This window comes from Pelmatolapia mariae, linkage group LG10_11 (genome assembly GCF_036321145.2).
Source record: "Pelmatolapia mariae isolate MD_Pm_ZW linkage group LG10_11, Pm_UMD_F_2, whole genome shotgun sequence".
Lineage (NCBI taxonomy): Eukaryota > Metazoa > Chordata > Actinopteri > Cichliformes > Cichlidae > Pelmatolapia > Pelmatolapia mariae.
This window is the reverse complement of record NC_086236.1, coordinates 52,801,476-52,820,003: the sequence shown is the minus strand read 5'-3', so window position 1 is coordinate 52,820,003 and position 18,528 is coordinate 52,801,476. Positions and strand designations below refer to the sequence as shown.

Genomic DNA, 18,528 nt, shown 5'->3' with positions numbered 1-18,528 from the left:
TTATACATTTCATGATGTAATCCAGACAACAGACCCATTTCCCTGTAGCTGCACACATACACAAAGTATCTGAAAGTATTCTGTCAAACACAAATCTGTTTACTACTTCAGTCACTCCATTTTATTTGGATATAGATATGCAGGTGTACTGAGTGGTGAATTTACTTGTAGCCATCCTATTAAAGGAGGTCTCCCTTTTAGGTTTCGGCAAAACTCGCAGTATGCCACAGGATTTATTCCGTACTGGAATAGGTAACGTATGAGCAATGCTGTGGTTTGGAAGGCCATGTTTGCATTTTAACCTAATGGTCTTGTCTGTTTTGTCTCCCCCCTGCCCGCCAGCTTTAAACTAATATCTCCTCTTTTTGAATATGTGAATGCTGAGACTTGGGTGAAACAAAGAAAGGGTTTAGAATGATGGCTGAATAGAGAAAAACTGGTGATGTAGGTTCTTAGGAATCTTTGGTCATAAAAAGACTGTTTGGGCAGCGGGAACAGAGCTCGTTTTGAGACGATGAGCTCATGTGGATGCTTTTCCCACAAACAAGAGGCTGAAGGGAGGAAGGAGAGTTTCAGGGTTCCCACCGATCCTATCAGCTGTGTTTTTTATCTGTCTCTTGCAGCACTCGCTTGTCTGCTTTTCCCATACTCCCTGCCTCCAAACCCTCTCATCAGGTTGTCTTTTTGCTTTACCCAGAAATTAGTCAGAATCAGGCAGCTTGGTATTGTAGGTGGTTGATTTTAATGTTGTCTCTTCTACTTTTAGACTTTAGCCAGTAAAGAGTGTCTGTTTAGTAAATTGGGAAATTTGGTTTCAAGGACTTAGCTTTCCCTAAAAACGTTCCCTGGGGGTTGATATGGGAGTCCACAGTTTAAATATTTCATGAAGAAGGCATCCATGCTCTGCGTGTAACACCGCCCTGCTCCTATGCTTCCCCTTAGGAAAAACTTAACCTTCGCCAACCTCTTTAACCTTTCGGCGACTCTCAAAACTCAGTCCTCTGTAACATCATTCATTGCATCCTTTCACCTCACCACCCACTGAAACCCACTACAACTTGAAAACTCTGTTTCCCCATATAACAAATGGGATAGTAAAAGAAAGATGCAAAGTATAACCTGTTTGGATGCAAAGAATCAAGAGAGGATGTGTTTTGGGTTTCGTTTCAACTGCTGTGCCTGAATGACACTCTCCTGTGTGGCTCTATGCAGATGAGTTCAGCCCACGTATGGGCAGGAGGACATCCAGCTCTCTGTCTCTCACCAACGGATCTGGTTCACCCAGAGTCGAACCCTCTGGATCTCAGTCAGTTCCTCAGAGAAAGAGGCTCCTGAAGGCTCCCAGCCTCGCTGAACTGGATAGCTCTGACTCTGAAGTGCGTTTCTGTGTATTAGAATTTTATTTTTCCTAGATGCATTTACTTTGTGCAGAAAAAGTGATGACTGAAGTGCATGTGTATTCTGTGCATTCAGGATGAGATTGTTGGACACAAATCAGCGAGCAGCTCCAGCGTGGCGACATCTCTGATGGATGACACTTCCCCAGAATCTGTGCTGGGGAAGAAAAGTGAGTCAGGAAGCCTTTCGACACCCCCTGCCTCCTTAACTAAGCTATCTGCTGGCAGTGATCGATGGCTTTTAATCTTGCAGCCTTGCCAGTCATGTTGCCCAAAGTCTTTTCATTTGAAAGATTATTTATAATCAGTAGGTCTTGAGCCAAAGATTAACCAATCAATTGCTTCTTTGCAGTTAAACTTTCTCTTTTTTTCTCTCTCTCTCTCTTACGTTCTATCTATGAACACCAGCTCCACCCATGTTCCTGCCCATCTCCTCTACACCTCAACCAGAGAGGCGTAAGACCCCCCAGAGAAGACACTCTATTGAGAAGGAAACACCCACTAATGTCCGACCGTTTCAGCCGCCCTCCAAGCAGAGCTCCAAGTCCCTGGTGAGTCAGAGCTTCGTGTATCAGTTAAAAATAAACATTTGGAAATAGGATTCAGTTCAATTCAGTTTTATTTATATAGCGCCAAATAACAACAACAGTCACCTCAAGGTGTTTTATGTTATAAGTTAAATACACTACAATAATAGTGAGAAAACCCCAACAACCACACGATCCCCTGTGAGCAAGCACTTGTGACAGTGGGAAGGAAAAACATGTAACCTTGTAACAAGGAAAAAACTCCAGCTGAACCAGCCTCAGGGAGGGGCAGCCAACTGTCACGACTGCTTGGAGGGTTAGGGAAGAAAGACAAGACAAAAGACACACTTTGGAAGAGAGTCAGAACTGGACCAGATTGAAATAAAAAAAACAAATCTACTAATGCATTAGTTTCAAAGGATATTCCTTCGATTGCTGTTTTGACTTGTTCCAGTGGCTGTCAGTGTCCAGTGTAGTCAAATAACTTAATAATCAAAAGAAGCAGAGGGAGAACAAGGTAAGTATGCAGAGCATCAAGATCTGTAGGGAAATGAGGAAGGATTGAAACTAAACACACATGCTGTCATCTCTCTTCTGTTTGCCCCTTTCTCAGGATTTCTTCCCTCCTCCTTCTTTTACCAGAACCATCGAGTCCCTGTATCTCTGTTAAATTGCAGGCTTTCTGTTCTTCCTCCCTCCCACACACACACCTCCACCCTCTCTTGCTCAGGTTGGAATCGAAATCTCGCATCACTTCTGGATTCCCTTCCTTCTCCACCCTTGTCCCTCCACTCTGTGCCCTTTGTGGAGCTCCAACCCTATCGAGGTGTTTGTGTTGGGGTTGGTGAAGACACTTTTTGCTCTGTGCAGGAAGGTTTACATCCTTCGAAGAGACTCGGCCGAGGTTTGCCCATCTCCCATCAGTCTGTCCCGTCATAATAACCGTAGCTGCTCATCCTCCTAATTCTTCACTAGATATCATTCACCTAGAGCAGGCTGAGGACTTTGCTTTGGATATCTAACACAGTGGCTCAAGCATACAGCAACATAGAACTAACAAAGAACTGTCAGAGCGTTTACAGGAAATAACAGGAAAGACGAACATAGGATCGAAGATCTCTTTTTTTCATGTTTCTGAACACTAGAAAGTGAATTTGAAGTTTCCTCTCCTCCTCGTTTCTGGAAACAGGGAGTAATGGGAAGAACCACGGTGCGTTAACTTGTACTTCAGCAGTCAATCAAGGATTCATAATGTACGACTGTTACAAAGGCCCTGAGGATGCCCTGAGTAGCAGACAAACACACCTTGTGGCTACAAACATATACAGCCTCCCCTTACAATAAACCCACAGTCATCTAGGATGTTCCCTTATTTAATATTGCTCTCTTTGTTCCTTGACTTTCATGTAGACATGGTCAAGACCACATTAGGTGCCCCTCCTATGGGCTAAGAACAGGAAACTGAGGGCCCAATTCACACTGGCTCACCAAGATTGCACTATAGAAGAACAGGTTGGAAAAACGCTGCATGGTCTGACGAGTTTCTGTTTCTGCTGCCACATTCAGATGCTAGGGTCACAATGTCTGTATAAATACTTAAGCCTGCTGGTGGTGTAATGGTTTGGGGGATATTTTCTTGGCACACATTTCGCCCCTTAGGACCAACTGAGCATTGTTTTAATGCCACAGCCTGCCTGAGTATTGTTGCTGACCATGTCCATCCCTTATGACCACAGTGTATCATGTTCTGATGGCTGCTTCCAGCTGGATAACAAATATAAAAAGAAATTCTATTTTTTTAGCCAGTTCTTGAAGACAATCATTGCACGCTTTGTGAACACTATTTCTCGGCACTGCTGCAGGAATAAAGTGTTCACTGTTTTTTCCACATCACGATTCTCCTCTGAGCTGCCTTTTCTTTCACTGAACAATGAGGATATTTTTATGACCCAATTGTAGCCCGGACCCACTCTCAGTGCTCTTAAAGGTGCAGGAGAGTTGTGCATGTGTGTGCTGAATGAAAAACACTGAGTCCTGTGTTTTGAGTCTGCTGGGTCCACTCACTGCTGTGCGTATAATTCTTGTTGTTGCTGCAGGAGGAGTTCTGTTTTCCTGTGGAGTGTCTGTCTCTGACGGTGGAGGAGGTGATGCACATCAGACAGGTGCTGGTGAAGGCAGAGCTGGAGAAGTTCCAGCAGTACAAAGACATCTACAATGCCATGAAGAAGGGGAAGGTAATGCATTTTTTTATTGCCTAGGTTAATTCTATTATAAAGAAGTAATCTCTCTTTAATAAACAGGGATTACTTACTCTTTCTAAATGAGCACAGTTAAATTATAACACCATAAGTGGGTTAGGGTTAGGGAAACAGTATAACTTTTATCCTGAGAAAAATGTTTTTTGGTTCCAAATACCTTCTTTATATTTACTGCGATCTCTATATTTCTGTTGCAGCTTTGCTTCTGTTGTCGAGCCAAAAGGTTTTCCTTCTTCACCTGGTCCTACACCTGCCAGTTCTGCAAAAAGTAAACAATTTCAGATGATTATCTTCATCTTTTTCATTAATACTCTTCTGTTTATAATTATTTAAGGATCTATGGCTGCTTTCGTTTATTCCTTCTCCTGTAATTTCTGTCAATCGTCTCTTTGCAGGCCTGTGTGCGCACAGTGCTGCAAAAAGGTAAGGCACGTGGGATAAATCAGTCCTCTTCTGCGGTATCACATCTTCCTTTATCTTTGTGCTGGTGACAATAAAGTGGACCTCTTTAAAATAAATAAATAAATAGAGTAACATACTTCCTAATGTGGCAAATGGTGGTCACTGATCTTTAGCTAATTACTTCCCAATCAACCAAATTCAAACTGACGACACTCTTCTCTCTTGTTTTGCATTATTACTGTGTTTCCATACGCATTGTGAGGAAGTTTTATCTCTTTCATACATGCCTTCCATCTCTGACAGATGCGGCTGCCATCCAAACCTTATTCCAGCTTGCCCATCTACTCCATTGGCTCCACCAACACTCTCCCCAGGGAGAGAATAAGTGCCATGGCTTCTGTAGGACAAGGACTGTCAGTGGCTGGAGCCCCAGGTCCATCTAAACCAGGAGGGGCTGCTGCATCCCCAGCTTTGAAAGAACCTGCGAAAGGAGCATCTAAAGGTCCCAGAAAAGCTCCTGGGGCAGCGACAACAGCACCAGCTGCTAAAACTGACAAGTCCTCCAGTAACCCACAGCGCCACAGCATCCAGAAGACTATGTCTAAGTAAGAGCTATGAACAACACTATTGAAACTAGAAATAGCAGTGCAACAATCAAAAGGAGAAGATCTTACATCTCGTGTTCGTCATCACAAACTGCAATACTGAGAACATAATGTTAAGGGTTCAGAAATTGAGGAGGTAGACCAAAATAATGACCCCTGATCCGGCCGGGTGCAATTAGACGACATTTTAATGAATACACGCAGCGTGGAGCCAACACTGTACAGATTCAGTGTTGAACTCTCTTACAATAATCAGAACACAATATTTATAGGGGTGAAACAGTACAGCCCCCCTTTCTGTTGCCAGGCAGAAACCAAAACCACAATGACTTTTAACATAGTTTAAAAAGAACATCGTCTCATCTCCATCCAGGTGCCTTCCTGTTGTCCCCGGACGCTCGCTTATCTGTCTGGAACATCAGGCACACGTTCTGCACAAACTATCACATATGCACGCACAATTTTGCAGTTGCAAGCAAAACATAAGATTAACTTTTACCTATATAACTGAGTCTATCTACGATGTGTGTGTGTGTATGTGTCAGCCTCTGCTTGCACTTTGTTTCACCTCTCAGCTCCCCAGCTAGACCTTGTAACCTTTCCACTAGACAGAAGGCCAGCACGTAAACAACTGAAACTGTATGTGTAATTTCTAGACTAAATGTCACACTCAAATGATGTTACTCAAAATATAAACGAGACTGCTTAACTCTTAAAACTTAAAAACTTAATCAAAGCTTAATCAAAGATATAAATGCATAATAAAATAACCTGCTCAAAATACTTGCACTCAGACTCTGCTTTCAGTTTCACTTTTGCAAAGCATACTCTGCACAAGCCTGTGTCTCCTGTCAAGACCGTGTAGGCCTAAAGTTAGACCTTCTCTTCTATAAAATAATGTGGCCAGGAAGTACGTATTCAGATTATAAATTTAAATCTCAATAATTAACACACCATGCAACGTAAAGGCCTTATTCATTGTAGCTACTACTGCTTGGTACAGCGTGTCCTCTTCAGTCAGAAGATTTGTTGGGTGTTGCTGACATCTAGTGGATAAAATTGCAACTACCACATCAGAAACTGCTTGGCTGATTGTCAAAATTTACCAAATCATTCAGCGTCCTTATCACAAAAGCAGCAAGAAAATGATGAAGTTTGGATTTAATTTACCTGTATTATCATGCATGACTGAACTTTTCATTAAGTCTTTTCAGGATGAGTTGTTTCATGTGTTTTTTGTTTTTTAAACACATTTAATTGATAACCCATGGATTAGGTTAGCTATGAATGCAAATTTTAGATCATTTGAAACCAAAGCTAATTCACATTGTTAAAATATCAAAACAATGTCGTGTTTTGCTCCCGTTCAAGCCGAGCTCCTCTGCTGTTTCTGTCTCTGTAGGTTTTCGAAGCACGGCTCTTTAAAGTCTCATGAAGAACTGGAGCTTCCCCCAGAGCTGACGGAGGACTGGGCTACCATGGAGGTCTGTGTGGACTGCAAGAAGTTCATCTCTGACATAATCGCCTCCAGCAAACACAGTCTGTCGCTGGCCACCAAGAGGGCTCGCTTAAAACGCAAGACACAGTCCTTCTACTTGTCCTCCCCTAAAGGAAGGGAGGAGTACCATCCCTCTGAACGAACAATCAGTGAAATCTGAAACTCTGTATCTCTCCTTCTGGCTGCTTCCAGCTCCAATGGCACAACACTGGATATGATCTTACTGTATTAGTGGACGTGAGTCGGAGAAAGCTGCCTGAATGGCTATAAGAACCTTGGTGGTGGATAGTGAGGTTTCTGGCTGCTGTGTCCCGATCGTGATCAGCTTCTCTAGACAATACTGTAGATCTGCCAGTCTTTTTTGTGTTTTTTTTAATAATATCATTAATATATCAGAAAATCCTTTAATGTGTGGACACAGGCATTTGACTCAACAGAGACAAAGGGGACTGACTTCCTTCCTCCATGATGGTGCCACGGTCTGTTCCACCTAAACTCGCGTTCACATAAAAAGCACAAAACAGAAAAGCGATCGTATTGTAAACTAAGAGTGACGGTCATCAAAAAGAAGATAAAACTGTACATTTTGTATGGGCTATAATTTAGTTTTTTACATGTATGTACAGTAAATAATTACTCGATAAAATGTCACCCTCTGTTTTCAGTTCAGACTTTTGCTGATGATGCTCAGGGAGACTCTCACTCCTCTCTGCTATTGACAGCGCTCTTGAAACCATGCTTCCTTGAGGAATTCAAGCTAAATGACCCGTTTTATTTTCCTCCAAAGGTTGCTACACAAAGAGAAATATCACCTGCTTTTATTTTGACTATAGTGCCAAATAATACCTACTTAAATATATATGTCACCTGATGTAGTTATTGATTTATGCAGTGGTCTTGCTAATGGAGGAAGACCACCTCAAGCACTCCAGTCTCTGTTAAAATGAAATATTCATGTGTAATTAGACAATGATCAAAGTTCTTTGAAACACTCCTGTCATGCTTTTTCTTTTGCCATCTATATATTGTTGTAATATATTAAACATTGCCACGCTTCAAATACTGATACCAGCCTATGTCTAAATAATCTCTCTGAGTCAAAAGCTCATGCAAACATTGTGTTTGTGAGGGGCAGCCAATCAGAATAAAGTTGATCTGGCTCCATCAAGGCCCAGTATATGATAAACAAGGATTTTAACAAAAATATAGAGATTAAAATAAGCCCAAAATGCCCTCTGAAAAACAAAGAAAAACATTTATCAGTGTTTAATGCTAATAAATATTATAAATGTACTTAATCAGATCTGTGTGGGTGGTTTAGATCAGGGATAAGTGACAGCAGTGTGGTGCTCCAGTTATTTAGTTTTGCCTTTCTCAGAAATATCTTATCAAAGGTGCTTTAGGGGGAAAAAAGGTCAAAACACAGCTGAGGCTATGTTATTGAGATTTCTAGTCCCTACCATTAACTGGTAAATGCCTTTTAAAATCTTTTAAACTGCACACCACTTGGTATGCACAGATGTCTCTAAGGTGCTTTTTTTTTGTTAATTTGTGTGGTATAAATAATGCTGATTTGAACTTTTTCAAAAGACAAGTTATAACATTAATTAATTCTCCAATTAGTCTAAAATTATAATCTCACAACAATCTATCCCAGTTTACTTTTGTGATGAACCAGTTTTGATCAGTTGTGGAGTTATCCTTGCACCCTGACAAGCTTCTATAAGTAAAAGTCTCCAACTATCATTAAATCCCGACTTGGAAATGGAAGCATATGAATGACATCACCTGTTTCTAGGCAGAAGCAAAAGCACAAGCAAAGTATCTTTGATTAAAGGGAATCAAAACAGCTAACAAATGTTAAGTTCACCTGCGATCCCCTCACTCCTACTCAGAGGCTGATTGAGGAAAAACACAATTTTAGGACTGTAACAAAACTAATAATAATTTCAGACATTACTATGACCCAGATGGTTCAGATTTGCCTTTAAGTATTTTACCTGAAATATGTGCATTACAGCATCTTTTCAAAACATACCTTAAACTGATGCAACACTCTTGCTTTCCCATGAATCAAGTTAATGATTTGTTTCTGTATGTTTGCAAAGATAAATCATTATACATGAAATAACAGCACGCTGCCCAGCTTTCAGTCACTCAGAGTTAATGTTAATACAATGCCTTTATGATTTCTTTTTTGTCATTCACAGTCTCACTGGCAGAGAGATATAACTTCCTCACAGCCTGGATGTTTATTTTACACTCGATCGCATTCCACGTCTTTTCATATTTTGCCTTAAAAGATGCCTTTTGTTATCGCTCTCATCTGTTGAACAGTCGTCTACTGTTACTGTACATACATCGTTTCAAAGGGTTTGTTCTAACGTTCAGGTGTGTTGCCTCAAAGATGACAGTGCTGACAATGAGACTGCTGTAGAGCTGAGAGGGAAATTGTCCATCTGTGGAGAACAGGAGGGCTGCGAAGTCTTCAAAAGATACCTCTCAGTGTGACAGACAGCATCATGCATGTACTACAGTGTAGCTTGTACTTTCAGTCTGTATTACCTTCAAGCTGTAACTCCCTGCAGAGAGTGCAACAAATGACAAGTATAAACAATAAACTGTAATGCAATAGCTGACCACAGCCTCATCATTTATTTATCCTCATCATTTATTTATTCATCTTTTATTTTAAAGTATCCAAAAACATAATGTTTTGTTTTTTCAATCTCCAAGTGTCTACTAGAGATGGTAGGAAGTCTTTATTCAGTCCTGGATCATAATTTGATACCCATGAGGGTTACTAATGAAAAGAATTCAGTTTCTTTTTAACTATAAAACACCACATCATAAAACAGATCTTCTCTAGATAGATTGACCGGGGGGGAAACAAGTTGTTCCTTTAGATTTTATTTATTGATGAATACATCATTTGAAGTTACATTTATTTCTATATTAATAAATAAATGTAAACAAAAGGAGTGTTAAACAGGTCTGTAAATGTTTTACTCTGTCAATAAAGTTAGAAGGGGGGAAAAAAGTGGCCTTGTTACCATAGTAACATAAAGCCTCAACTTTATCTCCGGCGTTTCGTGGTTTCGTGTTAGAAATGGTTACTGGTATTCACAAAGCGAGAAAGAGAGAAGTAAGCCACAGTTTTTACCTGGTACCCCTGGCATGTTCTTTGTTGTGAAGCGGAAATGTTAGCTAGCGCCGAGCCTAACGTTTAGCCTTCAGACGCCAGTGCCAATGTCTCCGAGGTTCAAAGAGCTTGTGGTTTATTTCCGCAAGCAAGCTCTTAGACAGCGCCATGCTAAAAATAACCCATCTTTAAGAGTGTAACTCCGAATCTATCTGTTCATCACTGCCTTCATTTTCTACAGGATGTGTTTATCCAGGATTCAGAGTCTGAGACTGGCAGCAGTACTGGAGGACTGTTCACATCAGCTGGAAATACTGGGACATATTCTCACAATGCGGATACGCGGGGAAAGACCTGCACAGGTGACTTCACAGTATTACCACTTGAACATCTGTCAACAGCTGCCTGCTGCTTTGATCTAGCAGTGTTGTGAAAAACTGTATTTTGGGCGTTATTACATGACTGAAAGACTGTGTGTGTGTGTGTGTGTGTGTGTGTGTGTGTGTGTGTGTGTGTGTGTGTGTGTGTGTGTGTGTGTGTGTGTGGCTGGGTGGGTGTGTGGTGCAGGAGAAAGCCAATCTCAGGAAGTTGACAAGGGATTGGTAAGAATCACAGAACACACTGAAAACAAACAAATAAACAAAGCTATTATTGAGTATAAAGTTTTATTCTCAATAATTGATCTCACTGCAGTGAATACATCTCACAGCTGATGTCCAAGCTACATTTGGAGCTGGAGGAGAAACAGTGTTTTAGCTCTCTGCTGCAGGCTGTGGAGGAAATTGAGCAGAGGAGAAGGGATACGAACATGAAAAGGTTCTTCTTTGAATGATTTGCCAGTAATCCTAACCTTGGTGGTAAAAAGAAGGGGGTGTTCCAAATAGAGGACAAGGAGAAAAAACACATGGAGAAATAATCAGCATCTATAATGTAAGTCACTCTCCTTTCAGGGAGGAAATGAAACAAGTGGACAAGAGAAGACAGACTCTTCTGAAACAACAAGAGGAGCTCCAACAGAAAACTCTCAAACTGCAGGTAAGAAACTGACTCATAGGGAACAATTGTCTTCATGAATAGCTGTAAGGGTCGAAAAAATAAGAGTTCAGTACTCCCACTACTTGGTCTCCATCCGGACCTGTATCTGCAGGTCATACGCCATGAAGCAAACAAGAAAGATCATTTGTTAAAGATGAGAAGCAAAGAGAACACTAAGGAGAACGACACTGGGCTGCAGCTCAGGAAGATCCAGAATGAGACCAGTCAGGCTGAAGCACTGCTGGAAGGGCAGCTGGAGGTAGGTCCAAATATAAGACACGCTCGGCTCTACATTTTAGATTTAGAAGTCAAATGTTTAATGACTAAATAATCACCTTTATTGGCTCATCCTGTCTCAGCTGCTGAAGAAACAGTTGAAGGAGGAGGTGAGAGTTCACGAGGAGTCTCAGAAATTCCTGCTGAGGCAGCATGAGGTTGGTGAAGTAATACTATATGCAGCGCTGTGCAGCTGTGTGGCTTAGAGGCTGTGATTAGTTTAGCTGTACTTCAAAAAGGAGTTTTTCCTTCCCACTTTTGCCAAGTGCGTGCTCATGGGGGGTCATGTAGTTGTTGGGGTTTTCTCTGTATTATTGTGGGGTCTTTACCATACTATATAAAGCACCTTCAGGCAACTGTGTTGGGATTTGGTGCTACATAAATAAAACTAAATTGAAATTAATTAAATTAGCTTCGGAGAAGTTCACTTGAGATCGCTCGATATTCCAAAGAAGATTTCCATCTGCTGTAATTTTTTCCCTGGTATTTTATCTGTATCCATGGAGAGCACAAGGAAGTCGCTAGCACAGAACAGGGTAGGAATCGATGACAACAAATATGACATTTGTTATAGATAAAGTCAGAAATACTATCACAGAGAGCTTTTAGATGTGCATGAACTGTGTCGAGGCTAAAGCAGCTTGAATAACATGAATTTGCCATGTGATTGGATTCATAAGCCATCAGGAGATTTAACTAAACCAACACTGTGCTCAGTTTTATGTGTGTGTGTGTGTGTGTGTGTGTGTGTGTGTGTGTGTGTGTGTGTGTGTGTGTGTGTGTGTGTGTGTGTGTGTAAGAGAGGAATGAGATTCTCAAATCCTTTCAGTTTCTCTGAAACTAAAAAGTTCTTTCCTGGTTTGTCGCTTGTATTGATTCATAGTTTCTGCGGTTTGGGCTCATCTTTATCAGAAGTAGCTGATCTTTTTGTTTTTGTCATTCTCCAGAAGACTGTTTATCTCATTAATTTGATTGCTGATAATATGGTGAACCTAACTTTGCACTGTTGCTGATCAGGAGCTGCAGCAGCTGCTGCATGAGCTGCAGCAGCACACAGAGCAGATGGTGCAGGAGAAGAGCAAGCAGCTCCACAACGTGTGCTTCAAAAAGAACCTAAACTTAGACAGGCTGGAGGACATGAAGATGAAGGTGAGCGGCTCACGGTGCTGAACAGATGCAGATGCTGATTAGTTCGTTATTAAATGAATGTCAATTACTTCCTGATTTCAGTTCAAGGAGATGGAGCAGATGGTGATGGAGGACAGGGAGGAGCAAGAGAAACTGCACCAACAGCAGGCACGGATCAGAGCTGCCACCAAGGTAACAGTATCCAACTGGCGCACAGGCCTCACTACCACAGTTCATGCTCTTTAAGTTCGGTTGTTCTCGTATTCAAGAACAACGCTAAGGAATACGAGGGTATTCAGCAGGCAGAATGAACATGGACTGCGGCATATTCATTCCCAACCACAGCAGATGGCTGCCCCTCTCTGAGTCTGGTTCTGCTGGAGGTTTCTTCCTGTTAAAAGGGAGTTTTCCCTTTCCACTGTTGCCAAAGTGCTTGCTCATAGTGGGTCATATGACTGTTGGTTTTTGCTGTATGTGACTGTTGTTTTGATTTGCCGCTGTATAAATACAACTGAACTGAATCCCTGTTTCTGTGCAGCTGCAGGCCTGGTGGAGAGGCTGCATCGTACGCCGAGGACTCTGTGGTTTTAAAAAAGCTGAGAAAGGCAAGAAAGGGAACAAGAAGGAAAGAAAGAAAAAGAAGAAATGACTTTTTGCTAGTGCTGCCGAATGTCTTTGACATGATGATCTGAATAAAAACAAACACTAATGCAGTATGTGAAGTCTTTATTATAAATATAATAGCAGTTACAGTTACAACAGTTAAAACTCATTCATTCATAGTCCTCTTACTCAGTTTTATGTACATATCAAAGTCACAGTTATTTTATATTAAGCAATATCAAACATAGAGACACAAGAAATCAAAATTACCTCTGGTAATAAATACTACTGAGTAGTGTACTGTTAATGACCATAGGCCATACATTTTAACCCAAGCCCGTATCATGACGTGACAGACTTGATCATTGTCCATAAAAAAAAATCAAAGCTGACACAGTGAATCCTTCAGCAGCTTTGTTATCACACCTCTGAATATAAATACTTCCTAATGAGTCATTAGGAATTCAACACAATAAAATTTCCACCTGCTCCCCAACTTTTAGCCCTAAATGTCTAATAGAGGAGCAGAAGACCCGGCATTGCAAAACGGGAACCACCCCGGCCACAGAGAAGTGTTTCTACAAGAAACACTTTGGAGTTGTGACGTTTGCTTGTACGCACTGGAACTTCTATGGCACTTGAATCATCGTCACCGTCATGTTTTTACATAACAAACAAACAGCTTTCCCTCATGTCAACTAAAAGAGACCAGAGCGAAAAATCAACAGTCATGATGGTCAAAATGCCCACATAAAAAGCTCTTTTTTTGTGTTTTATGAAAATGAACTGCTATTCTGGCATAGTTTTTGATTAGCAGAGACATTGTTATCTCTCACCTCCAGACTGAAAATGTTTGCCCTGATACTAAGCTGAAGTTATAATCGTGGCTACAATGTTTCTTGAGTCTGTGCATGCGTGTGTACATGTGGCACACTTGGGAATCTTCCGTTTTAGTTAGACGGCTGGCTCATATCAACATGCATGCTGTTGTTGTCTCCAATGATGGTGTAGCTGACGTGGGAGCTGTGGATGCTGATACTAGGATGCTCTTCTGATGGAGGAAGTGGCGGCAAAGCAGCATCCTGTGCTGACTCCTGTTTCCCGCCGTAGCAGCTAAACCTCATCTGACCTGTAATACACAAATCAAATTAAAAGTTTGCACTTCACATGAGTGCAGTCGGCATAACGTATTTTAAAGAGATGTTCAGCAGGCCAGGCTTTGCTGTTACACACCTTTCATGTGGCGCTCAGTTTCCTGCATGAGAGGCTGACACTCGGCCACTGGACGTGTGCCGTTTCCAATGACGCAGTCAATCAACGTGGAGTTGCTGATGTTGACGATCAGTATTGTTGACGGCGGACTCTGAAGGGCCATTGCTGTGTGAGGGGGAAAGCAGGAGAAAAGGGAAGAGAAAATGAGAATGGGAAGTTGTTGATCCATGGTGATGTAATAGCCCTGTCACAGTTTTAAGTTCCTGAATGTACGGCAAAAGCTGGTTGGACTTAAAAATCATCCATCACGCATACAATCAATATGTGTAATGAACCGCAATGCAGTACGCCTCCAGTAAAAGGCTCGTGAAAAATAAGTAATGGAAAACATAAAGATGGGGAAAAAGGGGAAGCAAAAGATTTTACCAAAAAAGATTTAAGGAAGCCAACGTTTTATTGAACATATAAAGTTAAATGTTACCTTGAATGTTTTTATTCTCCTTGGGCTGATGAGTTTTAGCTGTAAAGGCAATAAGAGAGGGAACGTTACTTTTTTACTACTGAAAGTTCATCATTATTATAATGACAAAACACAAATAAACAGATGTATTCATGCAATTATAGTTATGTAAAGAATAAATGTAAAATCTACCTCCAATAAGGTCATTTTTGTTCGGTTTTGTTTTTTTACCTGAGCAACATGTGACTTTTTCACACATCACAAGGTCAAAAGGCAGGCAGAGCAGCTGACAGGCCCTTATGCAGCTCTTCTGCACCGCTCTTTGCACCACTTGGATCACGGTGGCCACGGTGGAGGTTTTAGATGGCGTCACCTGGAGGGAGGGGGCACAAAAAAATACATGAAAAAAATATGAGTATGGACAGTGGCGGTCCTAGCCTGTTTGGCGCACTCCCTCTGGCAACCCCCCCCCACACACACACACACACACACACACACACACACATAAAACATATTAAGGATTGTACATTAACATAAAACTGTTGTAGGAACCATACTGAATTTCACCAGAGAAACACACACACACACACACATATGAAGAGAGAGAGAGTGTGCATTGTATGCAAACGGCTACCAAACAGCCATCATAATTCCTCATACAATGAGAACAGGACAAACCAACAATTGACAATGACTAATTAATATTAAAATCTGTAACATAATGTATTGTTTGGAGTTTAGTCTGTTACTGTTACTATTTTTACCATTTCTTCTTGGAGCAACTGTAACCCGCACAATTTCCTTAGGGATTAATAAAGTATTCTGATTCTGATTGTTTCAGGATGACCTGCCATTATTCAATGACACATCTGCTTACCTGTATCTTTTGCTCGTTTCTCCTCCTCTTCTTTTCTCTTTTTTCTAAACTGAGGACCTGATGGCTTTGAACTTTTCTTGTCCATCTTCCATTGGTTTTAATTTTGCACTCCAGTATGAACACAAATCCCTCAACCCGAGGATCACCACAACATAACCTAATAGACCTACACCTTAGTTCAGATTCAGTTTGTCTAAGGTGTATTTCTGGGATTTCGCACAACCCAGGATTCAAATCATGAATACATAATGGGCTTGGATTTACAACATTATGAATGAAATGTGCTCTATTTGAAAGCAGCCGGCCCCCCTCCCCTGTCGACGGGTTGTGTGTGAGACTTTAAATCCTCAAACTGTAAATTATAAATTTTAAATTGTTATTGATCCCTTTACCCCAGTCCTAAAGTGTATATTTATTTTCTTACTCTTCTTATATTTATTGATTGTTTACTTGCACTGCTGTAACTGGAGCCTCGTCGTCTCGTCTCTCTATATACTGGACTGTATGTAGCGGAGATGACAATAAAGTTTACTTTGACTTCAGCAGCAAGCAGGCGCACCGAGGGCTCTCGCGCTCACTTTTCGCGTATAGAATTTCGAAAAAACATCGGTGCAAATTATAAGTCTGTATTATAATGTCTGGTGTTTTCGTGTTTGTTGGTTTGTTTTTATTTTGTTTTATTTTGCGAGTTGGTTATTAGATGCTGCTCCAGCCAGCCAGAGAATCCCCCGCCGCCCTGCCCTCTCCTCCCTGTGCCGCAAGTAGCAGGCGCACCTCGCAAACGGAGGGCGCCCTTACTCCCAGCAAATGGGCGTTAGAAAACCGATCGGTACCTATGCCATTCCCAATATGCGCTGGCTGATGTCGGGGCAGCATGAGAACGAGCATTTATTTTTTGCTGCCCGTTTTTGATGCCCGTGATGCCGCCCCCCACCACGATGCCGCCCGTATCAAAAACCGCTACTGAGTATGGATGACAGCACGTCTTTTAAAATGAAAACATGTTTTTCTGCAGAGGCAACTGAGTGGGCGGTTTTGTCGTCTCCAAACGACATCCTACCCAGACAGACCACCTGTGTATTATATCTAGGTCACGTGACTTCTTCCCTACAGCAAGTCGATGAGAATTTTCTTTCTTTTTCACAAACAAAACACGGAAACCGTGCTACATGTCAAATAAGTTTTAAACTGAAGCAAAACTACTTTAAAAGTATTTACCCCACATTACAAATAGTGAAATGAAATACATGGTATTCTACAATAGGACATGATAACTAACAGAAGAGAGGCATACTCAGATTTCAGACATGACATCCCGCCCGTTATTGAAGCAGAAAGCTCTAAATAATCTCACCTGATTTAACAAGCTTCCTTCTTTCGCCTTTGCAAAGCTGTTGTTAATAAAAGGAGACAGTGGCAGAGGGTCAGTGCTATCCATCTTTCGCCGGCCTGTGATACTGTCCGTGTGAGACGCGCTCGTACTCACGCCGACTGATAAACCACAGTTTGGGAAAAGCCCCTGCGCATGCGTACTTTCACTCGGGGTTTCCATGCAGTTAATTTCAGGTTCAGAGGGGTTTCTCTGTAATGTTTGTATTGTTGTGGACATTATTCTGTTACACTTTAGTGTTTTATATGATTGTGATGAGACAGTAACATTAGAGATGCTCTAAACACTAAGTTAAAGATTTCCTTCTTTATTTTCACGCAGATGCGACTTTCACTAAACCTCTGACTTTTTATTTTCCCCTTGAAATCCAAAACATGACCTAATGATTTATTAACAAAAAAGACACGATCAAATCTAAATTACTTATATTTTGCACTGTAGCATCGAGGCCGATAGCATGAAGTGATGCAACTTCGTGCAAGTAGGTTTTGGTTTGTGGTTAGTCTGCTGAGGCTGCTAGCAGGGTAGCCTAACAAAGAAATCTTTTCAATGTGTGAGTGAAATCTTTTTAAATACGCCCAATAAAGTCACATAGGCTCAATTTGTTCTTCTAAATTATGGCATTACATGAAATGAGTATAGGTATAGATGTATATAAAGCAGATAAAGAGTGTTAACAAGATAAACAATAACCAGTCATTCTCATGAGGTAATGGGGCATCCCCGCACACGCATACTGTTTCAGTTTCAGGCCAGTCCTATTGTTGAATGTAGCGAGGCAAACTGTGAGCATCTACTGTAAGCTAGTATGGCACACAGCAACAAAGACCCAGAAATTAGTGTAAAATCACGAATCAAATGTTTTCTTGTACTGTATTAAAGCTTATTCTAGCCCCCTATGTCCGATTATTATTTACCTGTCGAAGCTGGGCAGGTTAGAGCAGATGTTTCACAAGGCATATGTCTGATTTCTAACCCCTAGAGAGTATAAAGCTACTATAAAAGGTAATCTAATCATCATTGCCTTAAATATAAATCGATGCCTGCTACCCGTCATGTAACCTAACAATGACCACAAACCCCTTTTGTGTCTGCACCAGTTAAACATGCCTCATCATAAACTTGACCTCAAAACTCTAAAATTGGTTATTGCATTACAAGTAAGATGATATCTTTCTTACATCTTTCTCCATTTCTGCACACCTGTACACATCCAGGACACAGACGGGCAAGGAAGTTTACTGCAGGGTGCTGCAGTCCATCAGGAGGCTGCAATCTATCGGGACCAGTACCTCAGGGCACTGAGCAGCTGGAGTAACAATCCCCGAGCTGTTGGAGTAACAATCTTAACAAACTAACAGGCCTAATAATAATGTCATAAAGAGAAGAAAATGCAAACATTTTAGAAATTTCCCCCCAAAAAATGAGTTTATAACTAAAAATGATATTGTTACTTATTAAGCAAATAACAAACTGAAATAACTACAGTCCTTATTCACACATAATAACCGAAGAATATAATATTTTGTATGGCCTCCTTTGGCCTTGACAGCAGCTCGCATTCTTGCTGCCATTATTTTATGTACTTTTTGCTTCCTTCTTTTGGATGAAACTTTTTTGCGATCCATCTTTGAGACCACTAAATTCCAAATCTGTTCAGTAGGATTTAAGTCCAGACTTTGATGTCCCGAATCTATCAGTTCCAGTACTCCAGATTC

At 41.1% G+C, this 18,528-nt stretch overlaps 3 protein-coding genes across 6 annotated transcripts in view; 2 read left to right on the top strand and 1 right to left on the bottom strand.

Annotated features, from left to right (window-relative positions):
- Window positions 1-9,319, top strand: part of LOC134635784 (protein spire homolog 1-like) — a 40,389-nt gene extending 31,070 nt beyond the window's left edge. For 2 of the 4 annotated variants that reach the window (XM_063485333.1, XM_063485332.1), the window contains 9 exons: window positions 202-252; window positions 1,213-1,376; window positions 1,474-1,567; window positions 1,806-1,948; window positions 4,021-4,158; window positions 4,380-4,450; window positions 4,578-4,605; window positions 4,888-5,189; window positions 6,592-9,319. In XM_063485333.1, coding sequence (XP_063341403.1) covers window positions 202-252; window positions 1,213-1,376; window positions 1,474-1,567; window positions 1,806-1,948; window positions 4,021-4,158; window positions 4,380-4,450; window positions 4,578-4,605; window positions 4,888-5,189; window positions 6,592-6,847 — 1,247 coding nt within the window. In that variant the 3' untranslated portion in view covers window positions 6,848-9,319. The remainder of the gene's footprint in view (window positions 1-201; window positions 253-1,212; window positions 1,377-1,473; window positions 1,568-1,805; window positions 1,949-4,020; window positions 4,159-4,379; window positions 4,451-4,577; window positions 4,606-4,887; window positions 5,190-6,591) is intronic. The other 2 variants (XM_063485335.1, XM_063485334.1) reach the window with 1 other exon arrangement.
- A 443-nt stretch (window positions 9,320-9,762) lies between these two features.
- On the top strand, window positions 9,763-12,917 carry iqcg (IQ motif containing G). Its single transcript, XM_063488685.1, has 10 exons — window positions 9,763-9,832; window positions 10,071-10,191; window positions 10,397-10,431; window positions 10,523-10,645; window positions 10,780-10,864; window positions 10,977-11,123; window positions 11,224-11,298; window positions 12,158-12,289; window positions 12,371-12,460; window positions 12,807-12,917. The coding sequence occupies exons 2-10, from the start codon at window positions 10,072-10,074 to the stop codon at window positions 12,915-12,917; spliced, it is 918 nt and encodes a 305-aa protein (XP_063344755.1). The 5' UTR covers window positions 9,763-9,832; window position 10,071.
- Window positions 12,918-13,015: 98 nt separating this feature from the next.
- Window positions 13,016-16,892, bottom strand: si:dkey-29h14.10 (uncharacterized). Its single transcript, XM_063487747.1, has 5 exons — window positions 16,775-16,892; window positions 14,775-14,916; window positions 14,565-14,603; window positions 14,105-14,248; window positions 13,016-14,000 (listed from the first exon to the last, which is right to left on the bottom strand). The coding sequence occupies exons 1-5, from the start codon at window positions 16,856-16,858 to the stop codon at window positions 13,822-13,824; spliced, it is 588 nt and encodes a 195-aa protein (XP_063343817.1). The 5' UTR covers window positions 16,859-16,892; the 3' UTR covers window positions 13,016-13,821.
- Between the last annotated feature and the right edge of the window lie 1,636 nt (window positions 16,893-18,528).

What these genes read in the sequence shown, in the direction of transcription:
- si:dkey-29h14.10 (XM_063487747.1), bottom strand. Translation starts at nt 16,858, where the DNA reads ATGGATAGCACTGACCCTCTGCCACTGTCTCCTTTTATTAACAACAGC. An exon ending in AAGGAAGCTTGTTAAATCAG is followed by an intron (nt 14,917 to 16,774) that starts GTGAGATTATTT and finishes CCCTCCCTCCAG; the next exon opens with GTGACGCCATCTAAAACCTC. An exon ending in GGAGAATAAAAACATTCAAG is followed by an intron (nt 14,249 to 14,564) that starts GTAACATTTAAC and finishes CCCCTCACACAG; the next exon opens with CAATGGCCCTTCAGAGTCCG.
- iqcg (XM_063488685.1), top strand. Translation starts at nt 10,072, where the DNA reads ATGTGTTTATCCAGGATTCAGAGTCTGAGACTGGCAGCAGTACTGGAG. An exon ending in AGGAAGTTGACAAGGGATTG is followed by an intron (nt 10,432 to 10,522) that starts GTAAGAATCACA and finishes ATCTCACTGCAG; the next exon opens with TGAATACATCTCACAGCTGA. An exon ending in AGGGATACGAACATGAAAAG is followed by an intron (nt 10,646 to 10,779) that starts GTTCTTCTTTGA and finishes CTCTCCTTTCAG; the next exon opens with GGAGGAAATGAAACAAGTGG.